Source organism: Rosa rugosa, chromosome 3, assembly GCF_958449725.1.
Source record: "Rosa rugosa chromosome 3, drRosRugo1.1, whole genome shotgun sequence".
Classification (NCBI taxonomy): Eukaryota; Viridiplantae; Streptophyta; class Magnoliopsida; order Rosales; family Rosaceae; genus Rosa; species Rosa rugosa.
This window is the reverse complement of record NC_084822.1, coordinates 49348864-49372083: the sequence shown is the minus strand read 5'-3', so window position 1 is coordinate 49372083 and position 23220 is coordinate 49348864. Positions and strand designations below refer to the sequence as shown.

Below are 23220 nucleotides of genomic sequence, written 5' to 3'. Positions count from 1 at the left end.
TCAAAGAACAACCGTTAACTGAGGAGTATGGTGTGTATTCTCTAAAAGATGGGAGCATCAAACAAATCCCCAGTCTATACCTACCAAGGCCACCTTCATCTTCAACAAAATCATTCTGGTTTTTCCCAACAGCGTTGTAACCTAAAAGTGGATTAAATATTCAATCCGATCCCTAATTTTTGTTAGTAAGTTTCAAATTTTATGTTGTGTATTGTTGCTATCAATTATTCTTGTATTTATGCACCTTCTTTTGTGTCAAATAAATAAATCAATGTTATTTTACTTCATCTTATCTTTCTTTCTTTGCAAATTCTCTGACAGATCACTCCCATCCCCAATCATGGCTGTCACCATCTTTAACAGAAACAACTTGGTTTGTCCCAACAACCAAGAACAGAACAGTATCACAGAAATTAACAGAAACCTTCCATTGCTGTTTAGTAATTTCAAATCTTGTGTGTAACTTGTCTTTTGTTGCTACTGATCATTATTTTCCTTCTTTTGTAAAAAAGAAAATATAATATTGTATTCATGCATCTTGCAATTCTCCTTTTGCATTGGACTTCATTTCAATTATTAGCACGACATTTATTTCAATCATACAGTAGGAGAACTCATATAAAGGGAAAATAGCATTCTCTGCTATTGTACAACCACAATAAATCATTACAACTTCCAAATAAACAATCTATGATGCATAACAAACCTGGACTAAGCAGGCAAGTAACAACCAAAATATTGTTGCCACAGCTTATTCTTTGAATGAACAAATCCAATCCAATCCTATACCCTATACCCCAATTGTGAATAATTGCTCTCTAAAGAATCTCCAATAAATAAAACAGGTGATATGGGACTGGTTTTGCAAGCCAATCTCCCACACCAAATAATCAAATTCAAACACTACACAAACCTTTGTTGCTCCCAAAGCAAACAAGAAGATGCACACAACAGTCCATTGACAAAAACTAAAATACCTGCATTCACCCAAGAAACAGAGATTATGTTTCGTTCAGTCCAGTTATATAATTTTGCACTGAGCATGAAAAATTCAAAGAATTGTAGTGAATGCTAAATCAAGAAATCGATATGCCAAACAACAAGAGATGGACTTCAAATTGAATGTCTTCACTAAAGAATCCATTTTAAAATTCAACTATTTCATTTGAATCATATTGTTCTACTAAATGATAGAACCAGAGCATCTAAATGTTAATAGTTAAAAAGAGCTGGAGTTCAGATTGAATATGTCTTCACTAAAGAATCCTCTTAAAATTTAACTAATTTGTTTGAATCATATTGTTCTTTAAAATGATAGAACCAGAGCATCTGAATGTTAATAGTTAAAAGGCAGCATATTTATGAAATTCTCAAATTAGAGAAACAAGTTACCTGTGCAGCCATGCAGCCTGCAAACTTTTGAATAAGGAAAACTGTCAAAGCCTCCAAAGAACACCCAACTAACAATGAAACAAAAAGAATTCAAGCATGCTCCAAGATAGAATGAAGTTTTGGGACGCGCCGACGCAACAGTGGTTCAAGCCGGAAAGAGGGAACACCAAACTGCCACCTCTTAGCATCATACATTTCATTCCACGCCTGTATTATCTCATCAATTTTGAACCCCATACCTGCAGTTAAATGGGAAAATTCATCATATGTTTCAAATTTTAGAATTTGTAAAAAGTTTCCAGGATCATGTGTCCTTTACCTTCCACTGCAGTTTCATTGGAACAGTGATTCTTTATCATCACAGCTATATCTGTTGGAGACGCTCCACAAAGTTCAAACTTCTCAATGGCAACTTCTAAACATTCCTCCCAAGTTGGTAGCTCTAGCTTATATTCCACAACAGAACGCTCATACAGCAAGGTTCCCCACAGGAGGTATATTTGTGACTTCATATTTGCAGCTTGTTCTGCAGCTTCATCAGCAGACACCTCCTCAAATAGGCCATCCAATCCCATTTTCTGCAATTGGGCTTTATACTTATCTTCTTTGGAGAGTCCATTTAGACGCCGCTCTTCCATCTCCTCCCACAATAGCATTCCCTTGTCCATGCTGTCCTCAGCTTTGTTATAAAGCTGAAGCACCTCTGAAGAAGGCTCAGTTTGCAACTCAATCTTGCTTCCAATTGCATAGTACCAAGAAAGCTTTGCTTGTTCAAACTGTTGTTGGCCGAGTGCAAGATAACCTTCGTAGAAGTCTGGCTTTATTTTCACAGCTTCTTCATACCTACTCTCTGCCTTCTTATACTCTTTCTGTGCCCATTCATATACAGCCTTAATCTGTTCAATAACGGTTTCCCTTGAAGCATCTTCTGGCAAGGATGCCCGCTTCCTTGCCTTAGACATGTGGACATTTCCCCAATTGAACAATGCCAAAGCCGCCATCTCTTGGAACTTAATTGCAGCAATGTCAAAAAGTTCTTGAGCATCATCAAGTGTTACAGTGTCCTCCATTGCCTCCGAGTATAGCTTCACCCCAAGTTCGTGAAGATCCAAGTATGAATCAGAATCGAACCCAACATGGTTCTTGAACAATCTTGCAAACTGGATAATCCAGTCCTCAACACAAGTCGTAGACCCCTTTCCTACTTCTGTATGATTCCCACTGTCCCCATTCTCAACAACATTACTTGGCTTTGGATCTTCCTTACGCACTTCCTCTTCACTTGATCCCTCATAAATTGGTTCTTGATCAGCACCGACTTCTGTTATAAAAAATCTAAGTGATCCCCTCGTATCACATGATGATTCAGCCAACCTCAACTCATCCGTAGTAGTGATTGTAACCAAATCACCCTCTTGATCTCTATACTTCACCAGAACACCCTTCAAGCCAGGAAATCGATCCCTAACTATCTCCCTGACCAGCCTCATGCTACAACTCAGTGGTAACTGTGCCCATCTTATATCCTCTCCAAACACCAACTTGACTGTCTTTGTAACTATGGTTTCCTCCTTAATATGCTTCTCTTCCACATGATTCATGACTTGTTTCTCTTGCTCAACATGCTTTACGACTGCTTTCTCCTCCTCAATAGTCTTTGTCACATTTATTTGTTCCACAACAGCCTTGTCCTCTGTCTTCTCCTCAACCCTCTTACCCTTCTTCTTCTTTAGCTTCTCTTTCACCACTTTACGAAAACGAGCAGCAGGGATCTGCTGTACATTAGCAATACCAATTTCTTTCTCATCAAAAACAATCCCCTTTTCGCTCATCACCGTCTTCAGGCTCTCCAAAATCTCCAATGCATTTAGATTATTCGGCTCCATACTCAAAACGGTATTAACATCCCTCAATGCCAAATCCAACCTATTCAAAGCCTCATAACACCTCGACCTTCTCAGCAGCGCTTTACTGTACCTCGGTGACACCTCTAATGCCAAGTTGCATTCGTTGATTGCCCGAGGGTACTCACCGAGACCCATTTGCATATAACAGGCAGCCATGTTACTATGTAAATGAGCAACATCAATATGGTTCTTGGGCAGCAGTTTGAGCGCTTTCTCATACTTCAACATTGCGCCTTCACTGTCACGCTTCTGGAAGAGCTTGTTACCTTCTTCTCTGAGCTCTTGGGACATGTTGATGAAGATTGCAGTGTCTTCATCCAAGGCTTTCGAGTTTCGATCCGCAGCTTTGCTCTGCTTACTCCCAGGCCCAGGCTTGTGCACATCATGGTCCTTCTTCTTCCCAGTTGGCTTTCCCATTGATATTTCAACAACACACAACCCCAAAACAAAGCTCTGTTTTAACCAAAAACCCTTCTCATAAAATGAGGAAACTGCCCCCAATATGATTAATTTGAATTTAATGAAATCCAAGGTATAATCACGCAATTCTATAACCAGTTGTAACAGTTTGACAGCTAAACGGCCCCAAAATTGAAGCTCAAGTAATTCCAATATGAAAAGGTATAAGCACTAAATACTAATTCCACAAATGAAATAAAAATTCAGTCTTTTGAACCTGATTGATGTTTTTTTTGAGGCTGCAAAATCAGAAATTTGGGAAAACTGATCCAGAGACAACCAAGAGCCTAATTACAAGCTCATTGAATTTTAATGACACCTGTGTGCTCTGGATTGCTGAGTACAGAGTGGGGGGGGGGATATCAATGGCGTCTCTGGCTGCAGCAGAAATGGAAAGAAGTTTTCTCTTTCTTTTAGGGCTCTTCCTTCCTGAAATTCCAGGTCAACGTTCCAAGATGACACTGTCGCTCTCACCTTCTCCGAGAACGCGTGTATTGACGCGCCATCTCTCAGAAATTAAAATTATGACTCGGAATTGGAATGAAGTTCAGGTGTGACCCCCTTGTAATCAGGGGTTTAGGCTCAATATCCCCTCCTTGTATTCGACAGTTTCATTAATCAATACTTGAGGGCAGCCGCACCAGCCCTTTATTCAAAAAAAAAAAAAAAGTTCAGGTGTGACCCACGCGTATGAAACTTGAAAGAGGTAGGTAGCCAAAGGGACAAACATCCATCCGTGTAATTAAATTTACAGTCAGTAAGTTTTACCTAGCCTAGGAAGGAATAAAATCTTAGTGGGCCCCACATGTTCCAGCATTCCAGGAAAAGAAGGCCTCGCCTGCGTTATTTCCTTTTGTTTTACTTTTACAGACAGAAATAGTATATGACGGGAACTTGCCTATAGGGCCTCGGCGCCATGACGATGGAGGTTTTAAGTTCGAATTCTCATCCTTGATATCGATCAGGAAAAGTTATTTGAGACGCAGAGTGATCTGCGGACTTCACACTTGCCGACTCTTGTGTGATCATAGTGTTCTCGATGCGAAGATTAGCATTACAAGTGAACTCAATAATTCCAAAAATTTCTTGTTTAATCATGACCGTGGTGTAAGAGTGAACTGGTGTAACACAAGTAGTGGGATGTAAAGTGCCGAATAATTGAGTAAAGGTAGGTTGGGGCTGCTATAGCCTGAGATAATGCTGCTAATAATCATGTAAATGTCTGACCTGCATGTGTTGGCAGCTCATATGGGGTAGGCAACAGCAAAGCTAATGCCAGTTGCTGCTCAACTGTAATCTGTTCTGAGATTTGCGATTAATCATTTTGAGTTCATAATGCTAAACAAAACCCGACATTCATAAAAACCAAAACTGATTTAAGTCGTAGCAAATCTGAGTTTCTTTTATTCAGGAGCAAGCTATATAACAAAAAAGCCTTACGGTCATTGGTTCAACTGCATTCTTCACGCACACTACACAAAATGGAACTCCAGACTACACTAAAAAGAGGGAGACTGGGGACTTGTCGATGCGCAGATAATAGCAGTTGTTACAGCTATAACTTAATCTAAGACTACTTACAGGTTATATTTTAGGATTTACAACACGATTAGATTCCTTGGGCTATCAAAACCAATTCACCATCCTAACGTAAACTGCAGATCCATGTAAACAAGCTGAGTTAGTCATGAACCATGATTCCCGTCCCCACAGGTTGAGCAATGTCCCTTTCGCGCTGGCTTAGAACGGTAACAAACTCATCTAAGCTTAAATTTCCATCTTGATTCGAATCAAACACATGAAAGATGATTTCAACCACATCGTCGCTGAGAGCTATGCCACATACCTGCATTCATTAACAAAATCATGATAATAATTTTATACTTGATAATCTGTTGCCTGAGATCATCAGAACGGCTATGTCAAATTATGAAAAGCAACATCTTATCAGTAACAATGTAAGGCAACAGCTCCCCAAACCCATCCAAAATATTCTGGGAATCTTGTAGAGCTTTAATAATAGACTGAAATAAAGTTAAAATCAAGGTAACAAAGATTAGTATCTTACATGAAATGCAGCTCGTTTGAAATCCTTCCGTGTTAACATGCCATTTGCTTTACCGTAGCTGAAAAGGGCCAAAGCAAATGGCTGCAATTTTTTGCGAAGCTCTGCAAAGTTTTTGAACTCCTCGAATGAGATCTGCGTGTCTCTAAGATCTGGTACATTGTCCAATTTATCAACCCGATCAAGCAAACTGCTTAAATGACGCATGTCAGCGGATGCAACCATGGATAATGCAAAATCCCTTGCCACCATGGTCCCTCGCTTTTTATAGTCGTAGTGGGAAAACTCCAACCTCAGCATCTACAAATACAACTTTGTATTTAAATTCAATGTGCATTTTAAATAAGAACAAACTACAAGTGCATTGCATACATTGCAAGATGCAATTGAAAATGACATTAACTCGTCAGTTATGAATCTCTAGACTCTAAAGCCTAAACTAAAGTTGTTTTCTTTTCGTAGCCATATTGAATAAAAAGGTGAGTGTAGCTTGAAACATCTGGTAAGTTCTGATAAATATTAGTCCAAATTGAAATTAGCATGCATATTCTGCTAAGCGTATATTAGCACTCTAAAATGCATTTTCGGTTCTTTTTAGACATAGAGAGTGATCATGATGTTCCATTATATTCAACTATACATTTTCCTAGACAGGGTATTGCCATTTGTCTAGCTAAAATAGATTCATTTGCACCGGCCGTAAATCAATCAAGTCTGATTTCAATTTCCAATAGCTAAATTTGGTTAAATTATTGACTGTTAACTCATTCCATATGAATTCAATTCAACAGAACCTAAGCTACATGGAAAGGCATATATCCTAGCATGACTGAAGGTAGAATGCTAAATGCAACAAACCTAGAAAAACTGAACACGAGAACAGTGTATTGGATATTTCAAAAAAGCTAAAAGTCTAGGGAACAGAATGATCGCAATCTTACTTCATTGTGTAAATCTCTCAAAAACTTGACAAATTTATCAAGTTGAAGGCGAGCATTCCCATCTTCACCAAAAAAGAACTCCACAAGCCCTCCGTTTTCTACAGAACCCCTAACTTTTAGTCCAGATCGAAGTCCACCCCTGTGTTGAGCACCCTGTCTGTTGCAGGCTCGCATCAATGCCATCACTTTTTTGAATTCTTCCTTGTCAATTTCTCTACGTATGATCCAAACATTCAAGTCACGACCGTACTAAATATAATAAAGATCAAGGAAATATATAATAGCCTTAAAAAAAAAAATATATATATATATATATATATATATATATATATAGGTACTTACCCACTATCGTCAGTGTCAAACATTTTGAAAGTCACATAGAAACTGGACTCTGGAATGCTTAGTAGTGTTACAAAGAAAATATACCTGTTAAAAGGAATACTTGTTAGAAGTGGCAAAAAAGATGTATCATTGTTTAAATTAAAAATGAAGAAAACAGAGCAACTCACTCTTTGAATGAAATATATCCGTCACTGTTTACATCAAAAAGCATGAAAAAACTTGAGGGCGAACAGCGCAACTCGCCAGGATTCCTTTCACCTCTCAAATACCCGTCTCTAACAAGGTTGGATTCAGATGGAGGGAAAACAGGAACCACTGCCCTCATGAGATCTTCTGGTCTCATAAGTAATTCTCCCTCTGCTGTACACGAAGATGCAAAGTACTCGAACACCTATATGAAACAGCAGAGACATTGGTCGTGAAGGGAATATTTTTAACAAACTCAAGCTCTCTAAAATAATCTAGACTTGAATTTTCAAGCAAGTCAAGGGAGAAGAAGAGAACATGTTATTTTTAGGAAACAAAAGAAAAGGTCTAAAAGAGACAATTAACTAAATGGCCATTTCGTTGTCAGACATCTATTTACAAAACTTACACAAAAAAAAAAAAAAAACTTTCTACATAATAAAATATTAACAGAACATCCAAAAAAGCATTGACATCAGATCTAACAAGTGTACCATAGGTATATAATTGCAATTGAAATCCTATAGCCTTAGTAACCCAGGCCTTGAACCTAGGAAATCGATCCCCTTCCCTTCCCTGCCCAGAAATCAGGCATCCCAAACCATGAGCACATTGTCAGCTAAACTACATTTCTTTTATTTCTCATTTATACACATATTAAAAGCAATGCCACATTTTCTTACTTTCTTATATCCAAAATCAAGTCTTCTATCCGCCACCTAATCCGGTAAGTATTTTCTGATAATATAATTATCAATAAGTATACAATTCTAAATTTGTTTCAGGATCACAAGCCATTACTTTCTATGGCTTTACTTAACATACCAGTACATTTGCGAAGGATAAGATACCAAATTAGGTGCTCATAAAGTTTTAAACAATAGCAGAAACTCATTAACTATAGGCCGCGTAATAATTAATATGAGTACCTAGGTACCCAAAAAAAAAATTAAATTAAATTAAATTAATGAGTACCTTCTCAGGCGGACTCCGCAACCTCATGCGCTTCTCATAGTTGAAGAAAATCCTTCTCCTATAGGCATCTGTAACAAACCAATCAAAAAATTAAAAACAAATTCGACGCAACAATAAAAGAGAAACTGAAATTTAAGAAAAAATAATAATAATAATAATAATAATAATCCAAACCTCCAAAGAGAAACTTGGCCCTAATTTCAGGTAAAGATAATTTCTGCAGCAAAGAACGCGTCGGCCGGCCCTCCAAACCGGTTGACCAGTCAGCGAAAGCCAGCGACGACTTCTTGAAGAAATCGGAATCGGGATTAGACCAGTAGAGCAACCCTAGGCCCGACCCGACCGCGATGCCCGAGATCCATTTGAGGTACGAGTTTTGGGGGTTTTCGTGAGGGTTAGAGCTAAAGCCCGAGACGCTGCTGATCAGAGAGAGCGGCGAAGAAGGCTGTGGGGCTGTGGACAGCTGGGAGATCTGGAGCCGTTGGTAGATCGACGGTGCGGATCGTCTGAGGGACATGGGAAAATTGCGCCAAATTTTGCAGAGATGAAGAGTTAGAGTTTCGGGATGTGGAGAGACGACGACGTAAAGCAGGGTCAGTTGTTGGAGTCATATTATATATCAGGATATATTTTTTTTTTTTAGGGGCCGTCTGATTTGGTTAAAACCGCGGGCGTACGCGCACATGGTAGTTATGGTAGGTTGGCGGATTGATCGGTGGCGGGCTTAACGAGGTTTGGCGCGCGGAGAACCCAACAATTACATTAGCGCGGGTAGCCTGGCCCAAACATGTTTTATGATAATTGAGCTCGTTTTCAGCCCAACCATTTTATATTAACTCCTAAACCCAAAATGGAGACCAATCTTTCTCAAAAAAAAAAAAAAAAATGGAGACCAATAATCTTCTCCATTCTTAACGAGTCCTTCGTCAGCTATCAAATTGTTATGATTGGCTTCTTGTATTTCTCTTCTAAGAGCAAGTGCACCCGTAGTTAAGAAAAGGCAAAGTCGAGAAGTCAAGAATTCAACCAGTCAAGTTACTATTCACTGCCACTGGACATAGGTTTGCACCCGTTTTTTTCTTGCCCGGTCAACACTATTCATTTTCCACTTGAATTTAGTGTTTTAACTGCTCCAATTTTACCGTTGGAATCAAAATGTCGGCTGCCCCACGTCTCAGAGGCACGTGTTGCCTTCTCGTTGGCCACTGTCTGTCGCTACGGGACAAAATAGTGGCAAACACGCACTCTTCTTCTGGACAATTGGTTCGTGCCTTCCACGCTCTTCTCCAGTGCGTCTCACTTTCGGCGTCAGTGGCTGACGTCAGCCACGTGTGGGGCTTGGGCTGACCTGGCAGCATGCTTGACTGGGTAGGAAAATAGTCAGGCCCTTGCCCTTTTTTTTGCCCTCGGTCATGCAAAGCCAATTCTTGCCCGGTGAAGCTTGGGCCGGTGGAAGCTGAAAATTGCTTCAGCTGGGCAACACATCATCAATTCTCTATCCATGCCCGGGCAATCCAACACCGGTGGACTTGCTCTAACAACTGGTGGGGAGTTCTATTATTAGTTGTTAAAGATAGGGTAATTATGAAGTACTTCAACATTTTTAAAATTAGGGCTTTTGAATACACGGGATGGGGTATCCTCATAAGACCATCTCCAATGGAGTGGTCAAATCCACGTGGAGGGCACAGATGAAATACTCCTCCAACCCATAGATCATACACACGTGGAATTGACATTGAGCCTTGCTCTGTCAAATTTGACAGCCCCAACTCTCTCTGTCTTTTATTTTTTTATTGTTTCTTTCATTCTCCCTCTTTCTTTCTCGCCTCTCTCTCTCTCTCTCTCTTCCCTTCTGCGTTCTCATCTCTCTCTCTCTCTCTCTCTCTCTCTCTCTCACATCCTACCCAGACCAAAGCAACTCATAAAAAACCTTTATAAATCCTTCTGGGCTTTGAGAATCAAGCAGATTTTGATTGATTTGGGCTTTGATTGATCAATAATTTGGGCGTTGGTCAAGGAAGGAGTATTCCCAGTGACTGGCAAGAGGGGTGGGGTGTGTTTGGATGGCTGGATTGGCAGATCAGATTGCTTTTAGGCCGGATCGATTTGGTTTCATACCGGATCTGGGTTTGCTTGATCGGTCTATCCCAAAGTCTGTCAAGCTGGCTTGTGGCGCTTCATCAAGGGCTGACGATGGTGATGGTTGGATGAGGTATGGCGGCAATGAGTGCCTTGCTTCTGTTTTTGCGGAATCTGGGCTCGGGGATGGTGGTTGTGATAAATGGGGTCTGCCTTTGATGGAGGTGCGACAGTGGTGGGGTGGCTACGGGGATGGTCTGATGGTGGTGGTGGGTGGGACTTGATTACAGAGAGAGAAAGGAAAGAAGATACTGAAAAGAAACAGAAGAAGCAGAGAAAGAGATAGCTCTGATCTTTTTTTTTTATAAAAATTAATTATATTGAGAAAAACAAAATAAATATATTAAATATATTTAAAAACATACAATTTTGACATATCGGTTGGAGTAAGATTAGGCAAAAATGAGGATTGCCATGTCACATGTCAAATTTGAATTTGACACAAGCTAAGAACACAAAGACCGTATGATATGCATATCTTGGAAGTGTTTTATGTTGGTAACTAATCTGAGAGGGTTAATAACAAATTTAGGGGTTAGGGTTAATTTCAATGTCATCTGAATGTCAAATTGGGTTCCGCCGTGGTTGTTGGGTGGGCTCAAGGTGTAGATTGAGTCTCGTCATGAGTTTTGATCCGAATTCGGCCTTGGGCTTTCATTTGGTCGGTCGCTTTGAATTATGGAGTTTGTAATATTTTAGGATCCATTTTTATAAATTTGTTTAGTCATGGAGGTTATCCGTTTTTTTTTTTGAACCATGCATTAGTGTTTTCTTTTTTGTCATTATTTTCGCATATTAATTAATAATTATTAACATAGTATTGCCCTAGGAGAACTTATTTTATTGGTCATTGCGTTGTAATATAACAAATTGTTTTTAAAAACCTATTGTTATATCTCAACCAAAGAAAATGGACATACATGTGATTAGCTAATAGTTATTACACACTTTTCTTCGTTTGCTTTCTCTTCTCGGCTGTCTATATTTACACATTAAACACTATGTCTTATCAGTTTTAATTGTTCATTGTGAAAATAAAATATTCACTCAAAGAACATGCAAAGAACGTGATCATGATAAACAAAAACCGTCAACTCATCTTTTCCGTCAACAAATTTTTTAGTAGAATAACAACACCATCATCAGCTCCACGCCTCCACACCACTAGACATAAAATTTGATGTGAATTCATGTGTATACCCAGTACCCAGAGATCACGTTTGGAAGCATGTAGCTCCCAGCCTCCCACGCAAACCTGACCTCACCTGTATCCGATATGGAAAAGTAGATTCAAAGAATCTCAACCACAGGAATAGGAAACTGCCAATTTGGTTCAATCCAATTTCCATGTAGAATTGTAACACCAGTAAATCTAGAATAAGGAGCGAGACGTCAACCTCAACCCGGAACAAGAGTTTGGTTTATGGTTGTTGTAATTGTGACCCCCATATGCGTTCCACACAAGAAACACCCACCCTTATCGCCTCATCCCCGCCAACGACGTCGTATTAGATCATGGCTGCCAGCTGCCACAAGTTTTCTGTAAAGAATATTGATATGGACATGGCAACCAACCACCTCAAAAGGTTGAAAAAGATCTTCAGCTTGAGGTTGAAGATGCTTCTCATGAGAGGGAGCCATGATGCCATATGGCATTTCTAGTGTCCCCATTCAAGATTCTCTTTTTCCTTTTTTTCTTTTCTTTTTTTCTTTTTTTCTTTTTTTCTTTTTTTCTTTTTTGTTTTCCAATCACGGCACCGATCACGCCTGACGTCAAATTTAACGTCTGGTGAGAGGTGATATTAATGGTGGTTTCCAGCCTTCTGCCTTCAAATTTCCAGGTCATCTTCTGTCATTACTTTCTTGCTTCCCAAACATGCCAGTTATTTTCTCATTAATAAGTTTGGTCCCCTAAAGATTCTTTTCTTATTTAGAATTTCCTTTACCTTTACTCTTGGATTCTTGTTTGGTAAATATCGGAGTTACCATGTAAAAGAATATTCTTATTGAATTTCGTTTTTGTCACATTTATTATACAGCTTCCTTTTTTTTTTTTTTTTTTTAAGAAGTCATTGTTCCTTTCATCAATGTCACAGAAATCCAGTTTTCCAAAGTCATATTTTTCAATATTTCAACCTTCAAAAGTCCATCAAAATAGTCAAATATCTTGCCTGCAACAGAAGCACCCAGCTCAAGAAAAGTTAGAAAAATAAAATTCAAAGGACAGCAATGACATTAACAAGACAAGAATAACAAAGAATAATGAAATAAATGAAGGAATATACCTGGCATAAACCCAACGCAACCTGCTAAGCAATACGGCGAAGTAAACGGAACGCAGCATACGCAACGGAACTGAACGAGACGGTGAACGGTACGAACAACTGAACGTGACGGTGAACGGTACGAACCACGGAACGGAACGGAACCGAACGGGACAGTGAACGGTACGAACCACTGAACGGAACGGAACGGGACGGTGAACGGGTAAACACAACGGTGAACAATACGAACCCCAAACGCTGCAAACACAAATGGATGGAACGGCTGTGTCACAAAATCGAGAACCAAACTGAACCAGTTCTACAATTGAAATTATTACCCAAAGATCTGCTAGGGATCTCCCATGATTAACATTTTATTTTGGAGATTTTTTAGGGATGGATTAGATTAAATGGTTCCGAAAATTGTTCCTTCCAATTTCCATAGCAAATCATATCATTTCAACTGTACAAATATGGAGTTTCTCTTCAACAGTGTTGTTTCGAGCTGGCGTTCCGTAGCATCCAGAAGCACAAAACTCGCCGGGTTGACTCGGCGCCACCGCTTCAAAATTCGTCCGAGTTGAGCTGGACTGAGCAAGAGCCTTGGATCTGATCTGCTCGGATCTGTTCACTCGCGGCTGCTCGGAGTTGACTCACCGGAATCTAAGATCGCAAAAATAGAGAAATGACCGGAAAATAACCAACCTGTGTCGCTCTGTAAACAAAAAAATTCAGAGAGATCCATCACTTAGCATCCGGCCTTGGACATGACGGAGAGTCTGCTCTGCCGTGGCTGGAACCCGGCTCTCCGCCTCTGCTGGTGCGAAGAAGGACGAATCAGAGCCGTCAAGGCTCTCTTAACCCACTCGCCCTCGACGCCGCTGATTCGAACCAGCGAGTTCGTCATGGCAGATCTGCGCATGTTCAGCCTGTTGTTGGGATACGGCGTCTGGTTGTGGTTGTGATGATTCGCGCTCCCTTGATTCTTGTGAAGACTGCAGCGAAATGAGCCTGGATGATTCGTCGGCGAGCACATACACGTCTTCCTGGCCGCCGCGATGGGGCCGTTCTTCTTGGAAGCGGTGATGGATCGGTTTGGGGAGATGGAGCGGTGCTCGATGGAGAAGCGGACAGCTGGTGACAGAGCACTGGAGGTGTAGAGATTGACACGTGTCGGTGAAGCCGAACGGTGGTGGTGGTAGTCGGTGTGGTGGTAGTGGCTGTGGTGGTCCTGGTGGTTGTTGAAAAAGGCGGACGACCGAGACGAGAAGCTGGAGCTGGTGGAGGAGGCGAAAGCCGAAGCGGTGGATTGGATTGAGGCATTGGAAGAGCCGGTGTAGAACCTTCCAGAGGGTGAAAGAGAGCGAAGAACTGGTCCACTGGACCGGGTTCTGGTTCGGGAAGATGAAGCAGATGCAGTCGCCATTGGAGAGTTTAGAGAGAGAAAAGGTGAGGCGGAGGAGGAGAGAGAAGGAGAATATGAGAGCGGGGGAGGTTTTTTTTTTCTTTTGCCCTAAGGGCCCCTTTGGGGGATTGGTTTGGCAAACCTAACGAGTCTCAAGGGCGGGTTTTATAGATCTGAGGCGCGAGGGAGAGTGGGAATTAGTTGGAAGTTGAGTGGTGATTTGGGGATTTCTCTGTACAGTGTCTGGTGGTTTCTCTAGACGTTGGGAATCTTATCCAACGGCTGTGGTGATAGGGACCTGGCGCAAAAGGACGAGGGTTGGAGCCGCTTGTCCAACAGCTTTTACCGGAGAGCCTGCCACGTTTGGAAACGCTGGCATGTGAATGTACCAGAAACCCAGGTCCGTTACCTTAATTACGGCTTGCCATTGACTGTTTCATAGTGGAATTCCCAAACTGACCCGGACTTTTACCTTTTTACTCCTACTGTCCTAGGTTTTTCCGTTTTTTGTTTTTTTCCTTTTTTTTTTTTAAGAGAAGACTGGTAGGTTTTGGGTTTCTTGTTTACTTTATCAGTTTATTGAGAAGTTTGGTGCATAAACTGTATTGTGATTGGGTTGTTCCAAATAATAATTATGAGTTAGGTCCTTTTAGGTTGAAATTCATTTCGTTAGGTGGCGTGGTCTTTGTAATGCTCAATTAAGTGTGCACATCTTGTCCTCTAGAGATTTCTTTTTTCAAATCTTCTTTGAAAAGCAATCTTCTTTTATTTTTCTTTTTCTTTTTTCAATATTTTTTACCATACATATATTGATTCGATTTGATTATGTTTTAGAATAGTTGGATTTACTTTCTTTTCATGAATATGAAGCTTGTCATTCATACAATTTTAGTTATTGGTAATCAAAGTAGCAAACTATGATTCAACCAAAAAAGAAACATATATAAAGTTAAATTGGTAGAGTAATGATTATCGCTCAATTTAGCATGTTGTGAATTGTTACTATTACGTTAGTTGAATATGTTAAAGAAAAAAATTATTCTGGTGCACAATGCCACAATTACATAAATTCGTGATATACTAAATGAATCACGTACCAATTTTATAAAGATTATGAATTTGATTCTCACTGACATATGTAAGAGTGAGGTGGGTTAATGATTTTTTTTTTAATAATAAATCACGTACCAACTTTGTATGCAAATTTATAATATCTTTAAATTCACTTTCTACAAGTAGAAGAAACTCAAAGAAAATGTGTTTACCTATGCGACTTTGCAAGAGCTGGTGCTAAATTACTAGATCTTTTTTTTTTGGATAATAAATTACTAGATCTTGCACAACACAAATGACATGTTTACAACCTTTCTAACTAAACTATCAAAATTGAGCTTTAGAATGGAGAAGAGAATTGAGCTTATCTTGATCTAGATGGTTTGATAACTTTCGACTGAAATTAGATGTTTTAACGTTGTGTCTTATATAATGTAATTAATCATTTGTAAGCTTGAAAAATAAATAAAAAATAGAATAAAAAATAAAAAAACTTAAGTGACGGTTCTTGTACGTACGGACACTAGAGTCCCCACACATGGATTAGTAAACGATTACATACGCATCAGGCTAGAACTACATCCCAATTCTCTCATGTGTAACCTGTTTAGTATTGACTATTGAATTAATGATCAAGTTGAAATGAATGGCTGCTTTAATAGACTAATTCAAATTGGTCAACATGTCTTAGGATTGAAGAAGAACAAGAAGAAGCAGAAGAAGGCGGAGAGAATAGACTAATCTTTACCCTGCAGATTTTATAATTTTATTGAAACTGTTTCATTGAATTATTCTGGATTCTTGAATATAACTTCATTCATACACATGCATAAACGATTTCCAAGGCTAGTGTGCAAAAGGGTAATCAGATTCCTTGTTTCACAAGCAAAAATGCATGGAAAAGTGAAAGTTGATGAAGAAGAATTTCCAAACCCCAAACTAATTAGTTGGGCAGTTTTGAACCTAATTAAATTTGGCATAAACTCTTCGCCCAACTCTGATTTGGGGACCAAGTGAAATATACCTACCTATTCTATTAGGGGCCGTATGCAAAAGCTCTTCTTCAAAAAGAAGGAAGGGTTCCACCAGAATATAGCATGGTGGTGATGGACGATGATGGTGATTGAAATTCCCTGTATTTCTGCATTAATACGTATGGCTCATAGTGGTTCAAGTTCATTCTGTTCTGACTTCTGACTCCTGCCACTAACATATTGGGAAACCTATAGTCGGTGACCTGATCAGTACTCTGCAACTAAAGCTTGACGAACTCAAATGTCATACGTAATATCATAATTTAGCCCACTTAATATCACAATCCGGTAAAGAATGAAACCTACGAACAATTTGATTCTTTTATCTTGTACTTAATATCATAATTTAGCCCTCTTAATATCACAATCCGGTAAAGAGTGAAACCTAGGAACAGTTTGATTCTTTTATTTTCTGTATTATTTGACTGCGTGGCTGATAGTTTAAGTGTTTTGCTTGAAATGAGAATATGAGATGAAGTTAAGATAAAATGGTTTGGTATTATAAATGGTGTCTGAACTTTAGTATGTCAAGCAACTAGGCATCCAAACTCTCATATTAATGTCTCCCCTCGAAACAGATATCCGTCTTCCTCCCCCTCTCCAATCATGATTAAGATCTGCCCCGGTGAAAATTGAATTAATCTGAGCGTTTTTTATCCTCTCCTTAGTTGCTATTGCTAAGACTAGGTTTTGGGTGATTTGGTACTGTAGGTACCTCATTAATCGATTTTAGAGGTTAAGCATTATCTTGGATAATTTGACCAAACTTAACCCACTATATCTCATAGCTATCGTCTCCTTCTGCTAGATAATAATTTGTGATATTACCCAATAAAATATTAAACTATGCTGGTGTTCATTCTATCCAATTTGCAGATCTGTTGGAAAATCTTACAGAAGGTTATTAGCTAGCTAATCATTGGGCGTTTCACCCTTAACTAGGAAACTTGCGTCCTTCCACAGTATTAGATTCAACCGGCCTATATTATAAGTTGCAGTCCTTAATCCTCATCAATAGACAATAGATAACTTCACATTTGTCAAATAGGGATCGAGTGTAGCCCTGAATAGTTTAAAACACTATTCTTGTAGAATGATTTAAGTACTTGGTGCATATCTTTTACTAGGTCTTGTTGTCACTTAGTGCTCTTCAAGGATAAGGTCATGAGCTTTAAACAAAGGTTTTATGGGGTATTAATACAAGTTGTTGAGATATTCAAGGAGATATGGAGGTAGACTAATACGAAGTGGAGGATGATAATAGAGTATTGAGAATATGACAACTGTATGGTCATGGAAGTGACCCAAAGTAATTAAGTAAAGCAGTCTTATTTTAATTTGATGTAGTAGTCACATAGGCGAGGTGTTGCAGATGATTCTATAATCTGGGTTTTGTGCTTAGGAGCTAGCTAGGAGAAAAGAAAGCAACCTTTTACAAAAGAGTGAAAAATAGTCTTCAACTTTTGACCATGACCTAAAGTAGCTCTGAAAGGCAAAGCACTCGGATGGATTGCCCCATTCTTCTATATGCCTTGGTCTCTTGGGGACCTTGATTCTTATACATGTCTTAACAGTTCCATAGTTTTGTTGCGTGAGACAGGCCATAGAACAAAACTTGATTTTGAACTTACAATTGTAAGACCTCGGAAATTTGTTATTAATTCCTAAATATTTCCTGGGATTAATAAAGTGTTCGTTTGTACGATTTCGTGGTTCGAGGGTGGAGTGGAATTATTTTCGGACGAATAATTATTCGAAGTTCTCGTTTTAGGGGGTTACGAGATTTGACTTTTTATATGTTTGGACTTTGGATTCTTCAGAAACTTCCTTCACGAAAATTGTAGAGCGCGTCGATATGAGTTCGTGGACATGCGGAACGCGAAAATCGGAGTTCGTATGAAGAAATTATGGCCGTCGGAAAAACTTTCTATTTTGGTATATATGGGATTTTTCCGGAAAAATATCAGAAAAATCTGACTTTCCATTTTGGGAAAGTTTTCTCTCTCCTCTCTCCCGAGCCCAGTTACGCCCTCTCCCCTTCGCCGGCTTCGTTCCGGCTTCGTTCTCCCTCCTCCGGCCACCATAGGACGACATTCAAAGTGGGTTCTCTTCTCCTCAATCCCCTCTTGAGGTCTGTGGGATAATTGGAGCTTGAAACGAGCTGTGGAGGGCGGTGCAAGGCCGAGAAGTTGGGCTGCGGCGGAGCTGTGATTGAGGTTTGAGATTGTTGATGGGCGATCATCTACTTTAGTCAAAGTCGATGGGTGAACATCGACTATCGACTTTAGTTTGGTGTTGATGGGTGATCATCGACTCTAGTGTGAGTTGTTGACCTGTGTGGTGATCTGTGTGATGACTTGTGTGGTGTTCTGTGTGATGACCTGTGTGGGTGTGATGAGCTGAATTGATTGTTTTAATGTAATTCCCTTAACTAAATTCTATGCATGGATTACTATGATTTTTATTATTTGTTTTAATGTAATCTCCTGAACTAAGTTATATGCAGGGATTACTATTTTCTGAATTAATTGGTTTCATCGTAATCTCCTGAACTAAACTATATGCAGGGATTACTATGATTTTGAATTGTGTGTTTTTAGTGATCTCCTGAACTAATTTTCTAAGCAGGGATTACTGGTTTTATTTACTTTAATGATGTGAGTGCAGTTGTGGTTGAGACTCGTGGTGAGTCAAGAAATGTTTTATCACGTCATTGTGGTGATAAGTGCTTTATGTTGAGAGGAAAGAAGTGTGATTTCGTGGTTGTGTTGTCAAGACTGAAAATGATTTGAAACGTCACTGAGGTGACAACTACTTTTGTTGAGTTAAATGAAGGTTGATTTTGTAGTTCGTTGTGTTTTAAAATGTTTAAAACATAATTGAGTTTAATTGATTCGTTGAAGTATTGTGAAATTGGATGCTTGAGTCGAGAGTCAGAGCATGTTGATTTTGATATGAGTTAACTTACGTGAGCATGATATTGAAGGATGGTTTTGTATGTTTGGTTGTGTTTTGTGAAATTAAATGTTGTTGCTTTAATTATCTCACGAATTGAGAAATTATAAGTATGAGTGACGTGAGTCATTTTTATTGAGTTTACTCATACGGGCTGAAAAACTTACCGGGTTTGTTGTTTACATTCCCGGTGCACTATTCTATGGTGTAGGGGTTTTTGTGCAGGTTAGAATATCGGGTGATCGTTATCGAAGCTGAGGTGGACTTTCCGTCACGTGGTGTAGAAGGGCGCTTTTACTTGTAGTCTTCCGCTGTGTAGTGAGTTGGTGAGAGTGGTTACACGTTGAATTGATATTCAGTTTAATTTGTAAACTATTGTAATGTAATATGTGACTATAAAGAACGAGTCGGTATTGACATTGTGAGTTTAGTTTGTTTGTTGCTTAGTTTAAATGAAAAATTTTCTATATGTGTTTTCTTGTGTTTGTTCTCGCATTTCGGATTTGAATTTAATTATTCAAAATTCGGGGCGTGACAACAATAGTCAACGGCGGATCCAGGATACAAAAATGAGGTGAACTAATCTAAGGTTGCTTTGGAGAAGAAAATGGGTGGGAAAAAAAAAAAGAGGCAATGGGCAAGTGGGGTTCGAACCCCATTAGAGAAAGATTAAAGATATACAAACTTAGCCAACTGAACCCCATAGTGATTGTATAAGTGTATCAGAAATCTCAAAGTATAAATTTGTTTAAGAGGTATAATAAAAAACTTGTCAAAATTGAGAAGGGAACATAAAACCTTATCGTGTCGATACATTTTTTATTGATTCGGTGTGCTTATTATTAGGTTACGTCAATAGCTATGACTTGATGTGTGTGTCTATATATATATATATATATATATCCCCCTTTGGCAAAGTTTAGGGGACAGATGGCTCTTATTGATGGCTACATAAATGATTGCTTGAAGCAAAGAATAGTTTTCACCCTTTGGTAACTTCATATTGGTTTGGATACCCTATGAAATAAGATGCTACATGATTGTCTTGTCCATGACAAGATAAGCCCTGTAGTCTATAAGGTGTACCTGTCTTGCATTGTAAGAAGACAAATGAATACTCCAATAGTCAAATTGATGGTGGTTGGAAATGTTCTAAGAAATTGGTTGAGAACTTGAGGAGGAAGAAACTTTAGTTTAAAGTATCGTCTGTGATTGATATGGATCAATTGGGGAGGAATTCAAGGCTTTCCGATCCATCCATAGGTGGCATGCACAACCACTGTACTAGTGGTAGCCCGGCCAAATTGTGAAAGGTGAAGTGAAAGAGAGTATTGCTCGTGCGTGTTATTTTAGTCTCAAATCATATGAATATTATTTGAGTGTATTATCGTGCACACACCATTGTTATTTTCTTGAAATTCAGTTTATGAAAACAGGCTCAATCTACCCGTGGATTTAACGTGGTATTGGAGCAAGTATATCGCTTGTAGAGTATTATTGAGTAATTGGTTTTCCCTGTTATTGAGAATACTACTCAATTGACAATTCACCAACACTAGAATGGCCCAGATAATTCTCTTGGTTTGTTGTTATTGATCACGCCTTGTGAAGATGCTTTTATTTTCAAGAAGTTGTGCGCAAGGTTAGCTACATGATCAACTTCAGAAAGCTGCAAGAGAAAATTTGGCATATTTTAGATTTAGGTGCTAGCTTTTTAATTTCGTGGTTGTTTCTTTCTTTTAGAATTGTTCCCATTCTCTCTTCTTTCACCGACATTTTTGTACCTCTTTTGGACTTTGTATTTTATCTTTATTATTAATAAACTGAATAGGGGGACGGGCGGTGGGTTCCCAAAATGAGGCAAGCTCTTCGCTTTCGGATTTGAAAGTGGGACATGTTTCCTATATTACCTGTCTCCGATGCGCTAATATCGCTTAATTTCTTATTCTTTAAAGAAAAGAAAAAAATGATCATACTTAGAATTTGGTCAGAAAGGGAGTAAGCCAGCAAGCCACTCTCAATGTTTCAGATTTTAAGGACAGGGAAATGATTGAAGGCAACCTATAGCAAATATCACAATGAATGCTCACCTGCTAAGTGACTTCCAAAGATAAACAAAGCCGACTACTTTGCAACCAAATTCAACTGTATTCATATGTACAAAACCAGCGAACATAATCCCAATTTTCGAATTTAATGTACTATTTTCTGCATAATATTCTTCTGTAATAATGTAGTTAAATAATGGGAATAATAAATTATAAAATTCCAGACTATGAGCAACATTATGAATTTGATCTCTATTTTTGGTTAAGCATTATGAACCTGAATTTATATATAAACTTCTGGTAAAGCATAATAAAAGCTGATCTAATATTACAGCTCACTCAGGATATTTTTCATTTTTTTATTGACTTTTAAGTACTGCATTATATACATGATTAGGCCTGTAAATGGATCGGGTTCGGATCGGATCGACCTAAATCCAAATCCGTTTACTAAAAAAAAAAATCGATCCAAACCCGCTCCGTTAACCCGGCGGATCATTGATACCTCGATCCAAATCCGTACCCGTCGGATTAACGGATACCCGATCCGCTAATCCGATCCGTTTATAATTTCAAATATTTTTAAATTTTAAATAGTAATATTAAATTTATATCATAATATCTCATAAGATATTAATAAAATATTAAAATAACATGATCTACATGAAGAGTATCACCAAAAATAAAATTACTTATTTTTGACAATAATTACAAAGACTGCCTCTTAGATTTCTGCAAAAAAGTAATATTAGAAATCTTTAATATTTTATATTTTATATTTTATATTTTTAAAAAATAATAATATATTAATAAAAAATAATATTTATTTATTACTAAAACGGGTCGGATCATTAACGGATCAGATCGACCTAAATCCAAATCCGATCCGTTTATTAAACGGGTTAACGGATTCGGATCATTAACGGATCAACGGATCAAAATGTTCGATCCAAACCCGTTTAATAGCTACGGATCTGGAGCGGGTCCGGATCAAAACCCGGTCCATTTACAGGTCTATACATGATCCTTGTTTATAGGAACTTGTTTGCTTTGTGATATGAAGGACTTGTAGAGTACGGTGCAGAGTACTACAAAACATATAATATATTCTACAAAATTCACCTTCAAGCATAATATTGAAGACCTGTGCAAAGTACTATAAAGCACATCATTCTGCTAAAACTTACCTTCAGCTTCAAGCATAAGATATCTGCTTCAAATCGTGGAGAAAAATTAAAACAATAATCATGTTGTATCAATAATTGCAAAAAAGAATAAAGAAAAAATCAAGCCTGTCGCAGCAATAAAGTATTATTTCCCTTGTCGATTAGGTCAACCGATGAAACTGCAGAAGAAAGTTTCTTTGACCTTGAGAAGTTGCACTTGCAAGTTGCCAAACTGCTTCTAACTTCTAAGTTCTAAGAGCAAGTGCACCCGTAGTCAAGAAAATGCAAAGTCGAGAAGTCGAGAATTCGACCAGTCAAGTTACTATTTACTTCCACTGGACATGAGTTTACACCCGTTGTTTTTCTTGCCCGGTCAACACTGTTCATTATTATATAATTTTAGGGGGGTCTCGAAAATCAACTTTTTACACATTCATAATTTGAGAAAACTTCCTTCATGAAAGTTATAGAGATCGTCGATACGAGTTCGTGCATATGTGGAATGCAAAAATCGGAGTTTGTATGAATTAGTTATAAATTTTTAAAAATTTGAAAATTTTCTATAAATAGCAAAAATTTCTGGTCCTTTTTCATAAGAACAGATTTTTCTTCTTTTCTTCACTTTCACCCCTGAAACTCTCTCTTCTCTCTCCTCAGCCGAGCTGGCAGCCCTCACCCCCAGTCAAGAATTTAGTCATTTGCTTGCCCATTTCTTTGGCCTTGGTCATGAAAAGGCAAGGCTTGCCTGGTCAAAAATGGACCGGTGGAAGCAACAAAATGACTTTGGCTGGTCAACACATCATCATTCCCCCAATTTGCCCGGACAAAGTGCAACCGCTGCACTTGCTCTAACAAAGATATTTAATTCTCTAATCTTAAATATTAT

General features: G+C 38.6%; 3 protein-coding genes across 3 annotated transcripts; all 3 read right to left on the bottom strand.

Moving 5' to 3' along the window:
* Positions 1-619: 619 nt before the first annotated feature.
* LOC133736456 (protein PHOX1) lies at positions 620-4212 on the bottom strand. The gene is made up of 3 exons (XM_062163942.1): positions 1712-4212; positions 1393-1631; positions 620-977 (listed from the first exon to the last, which is right to left on the bottom strand). Exons 1-2 carry the CDS (start codon positions 3714-3716, stop codon positions 1483-1485), a joined length of 2154 nt encoding a protein of 717 aa, XP_062019926.1. The 5' UTR covers positions 3717-4212; the 3' UTR covers positions 620-977; positions 1393-1482.
* A 921-nt stretch (positions 4213-5133) lies between these two features.
* Positions 5134-8880, bottom strand: LOC133739566 (calcium uptake protein, mitochondrial-like). Its single transcript, XM_062167347.1, has 7 exons — positions 8442-8880; positions 8268-8335; positions 7274-7497; positions 7107-7190; positions 6765-6978; positions 5827-6123; positions 5134-5604 (listed from the first exon to the last, which is right to left on the bottom strand). The coding sequence occupies exons 1-7, from the start codon at positions 8782-8784 to the stop codon at positions 5440-5442; spliced, it is 1395 nt and encodes a 464-aa protein (XP_062023331.1). The 5' UTR covers positions 8785-8880; the 3' UTR covers positions 5134-5439.
* A 4204-nt stretch (positions 8881-13084) lies between these two features.
* On the bottom strand, positions 13085-14231 carry LOC133738349 (uncharacterized). The gene has a single exon (XM_062165876.1). It carries the CDS (start codon positions 14097-14099, stop codon positions 13422-13424), a length of 678 nt encoding a protein of 225 aa, XP_062021860.1. The 5' UTR covers positions 14100-14231; the 3' UTR covers positions 13085-13421.
* Positions 14232-23220: the final 8989 nt, after the last annotated feature.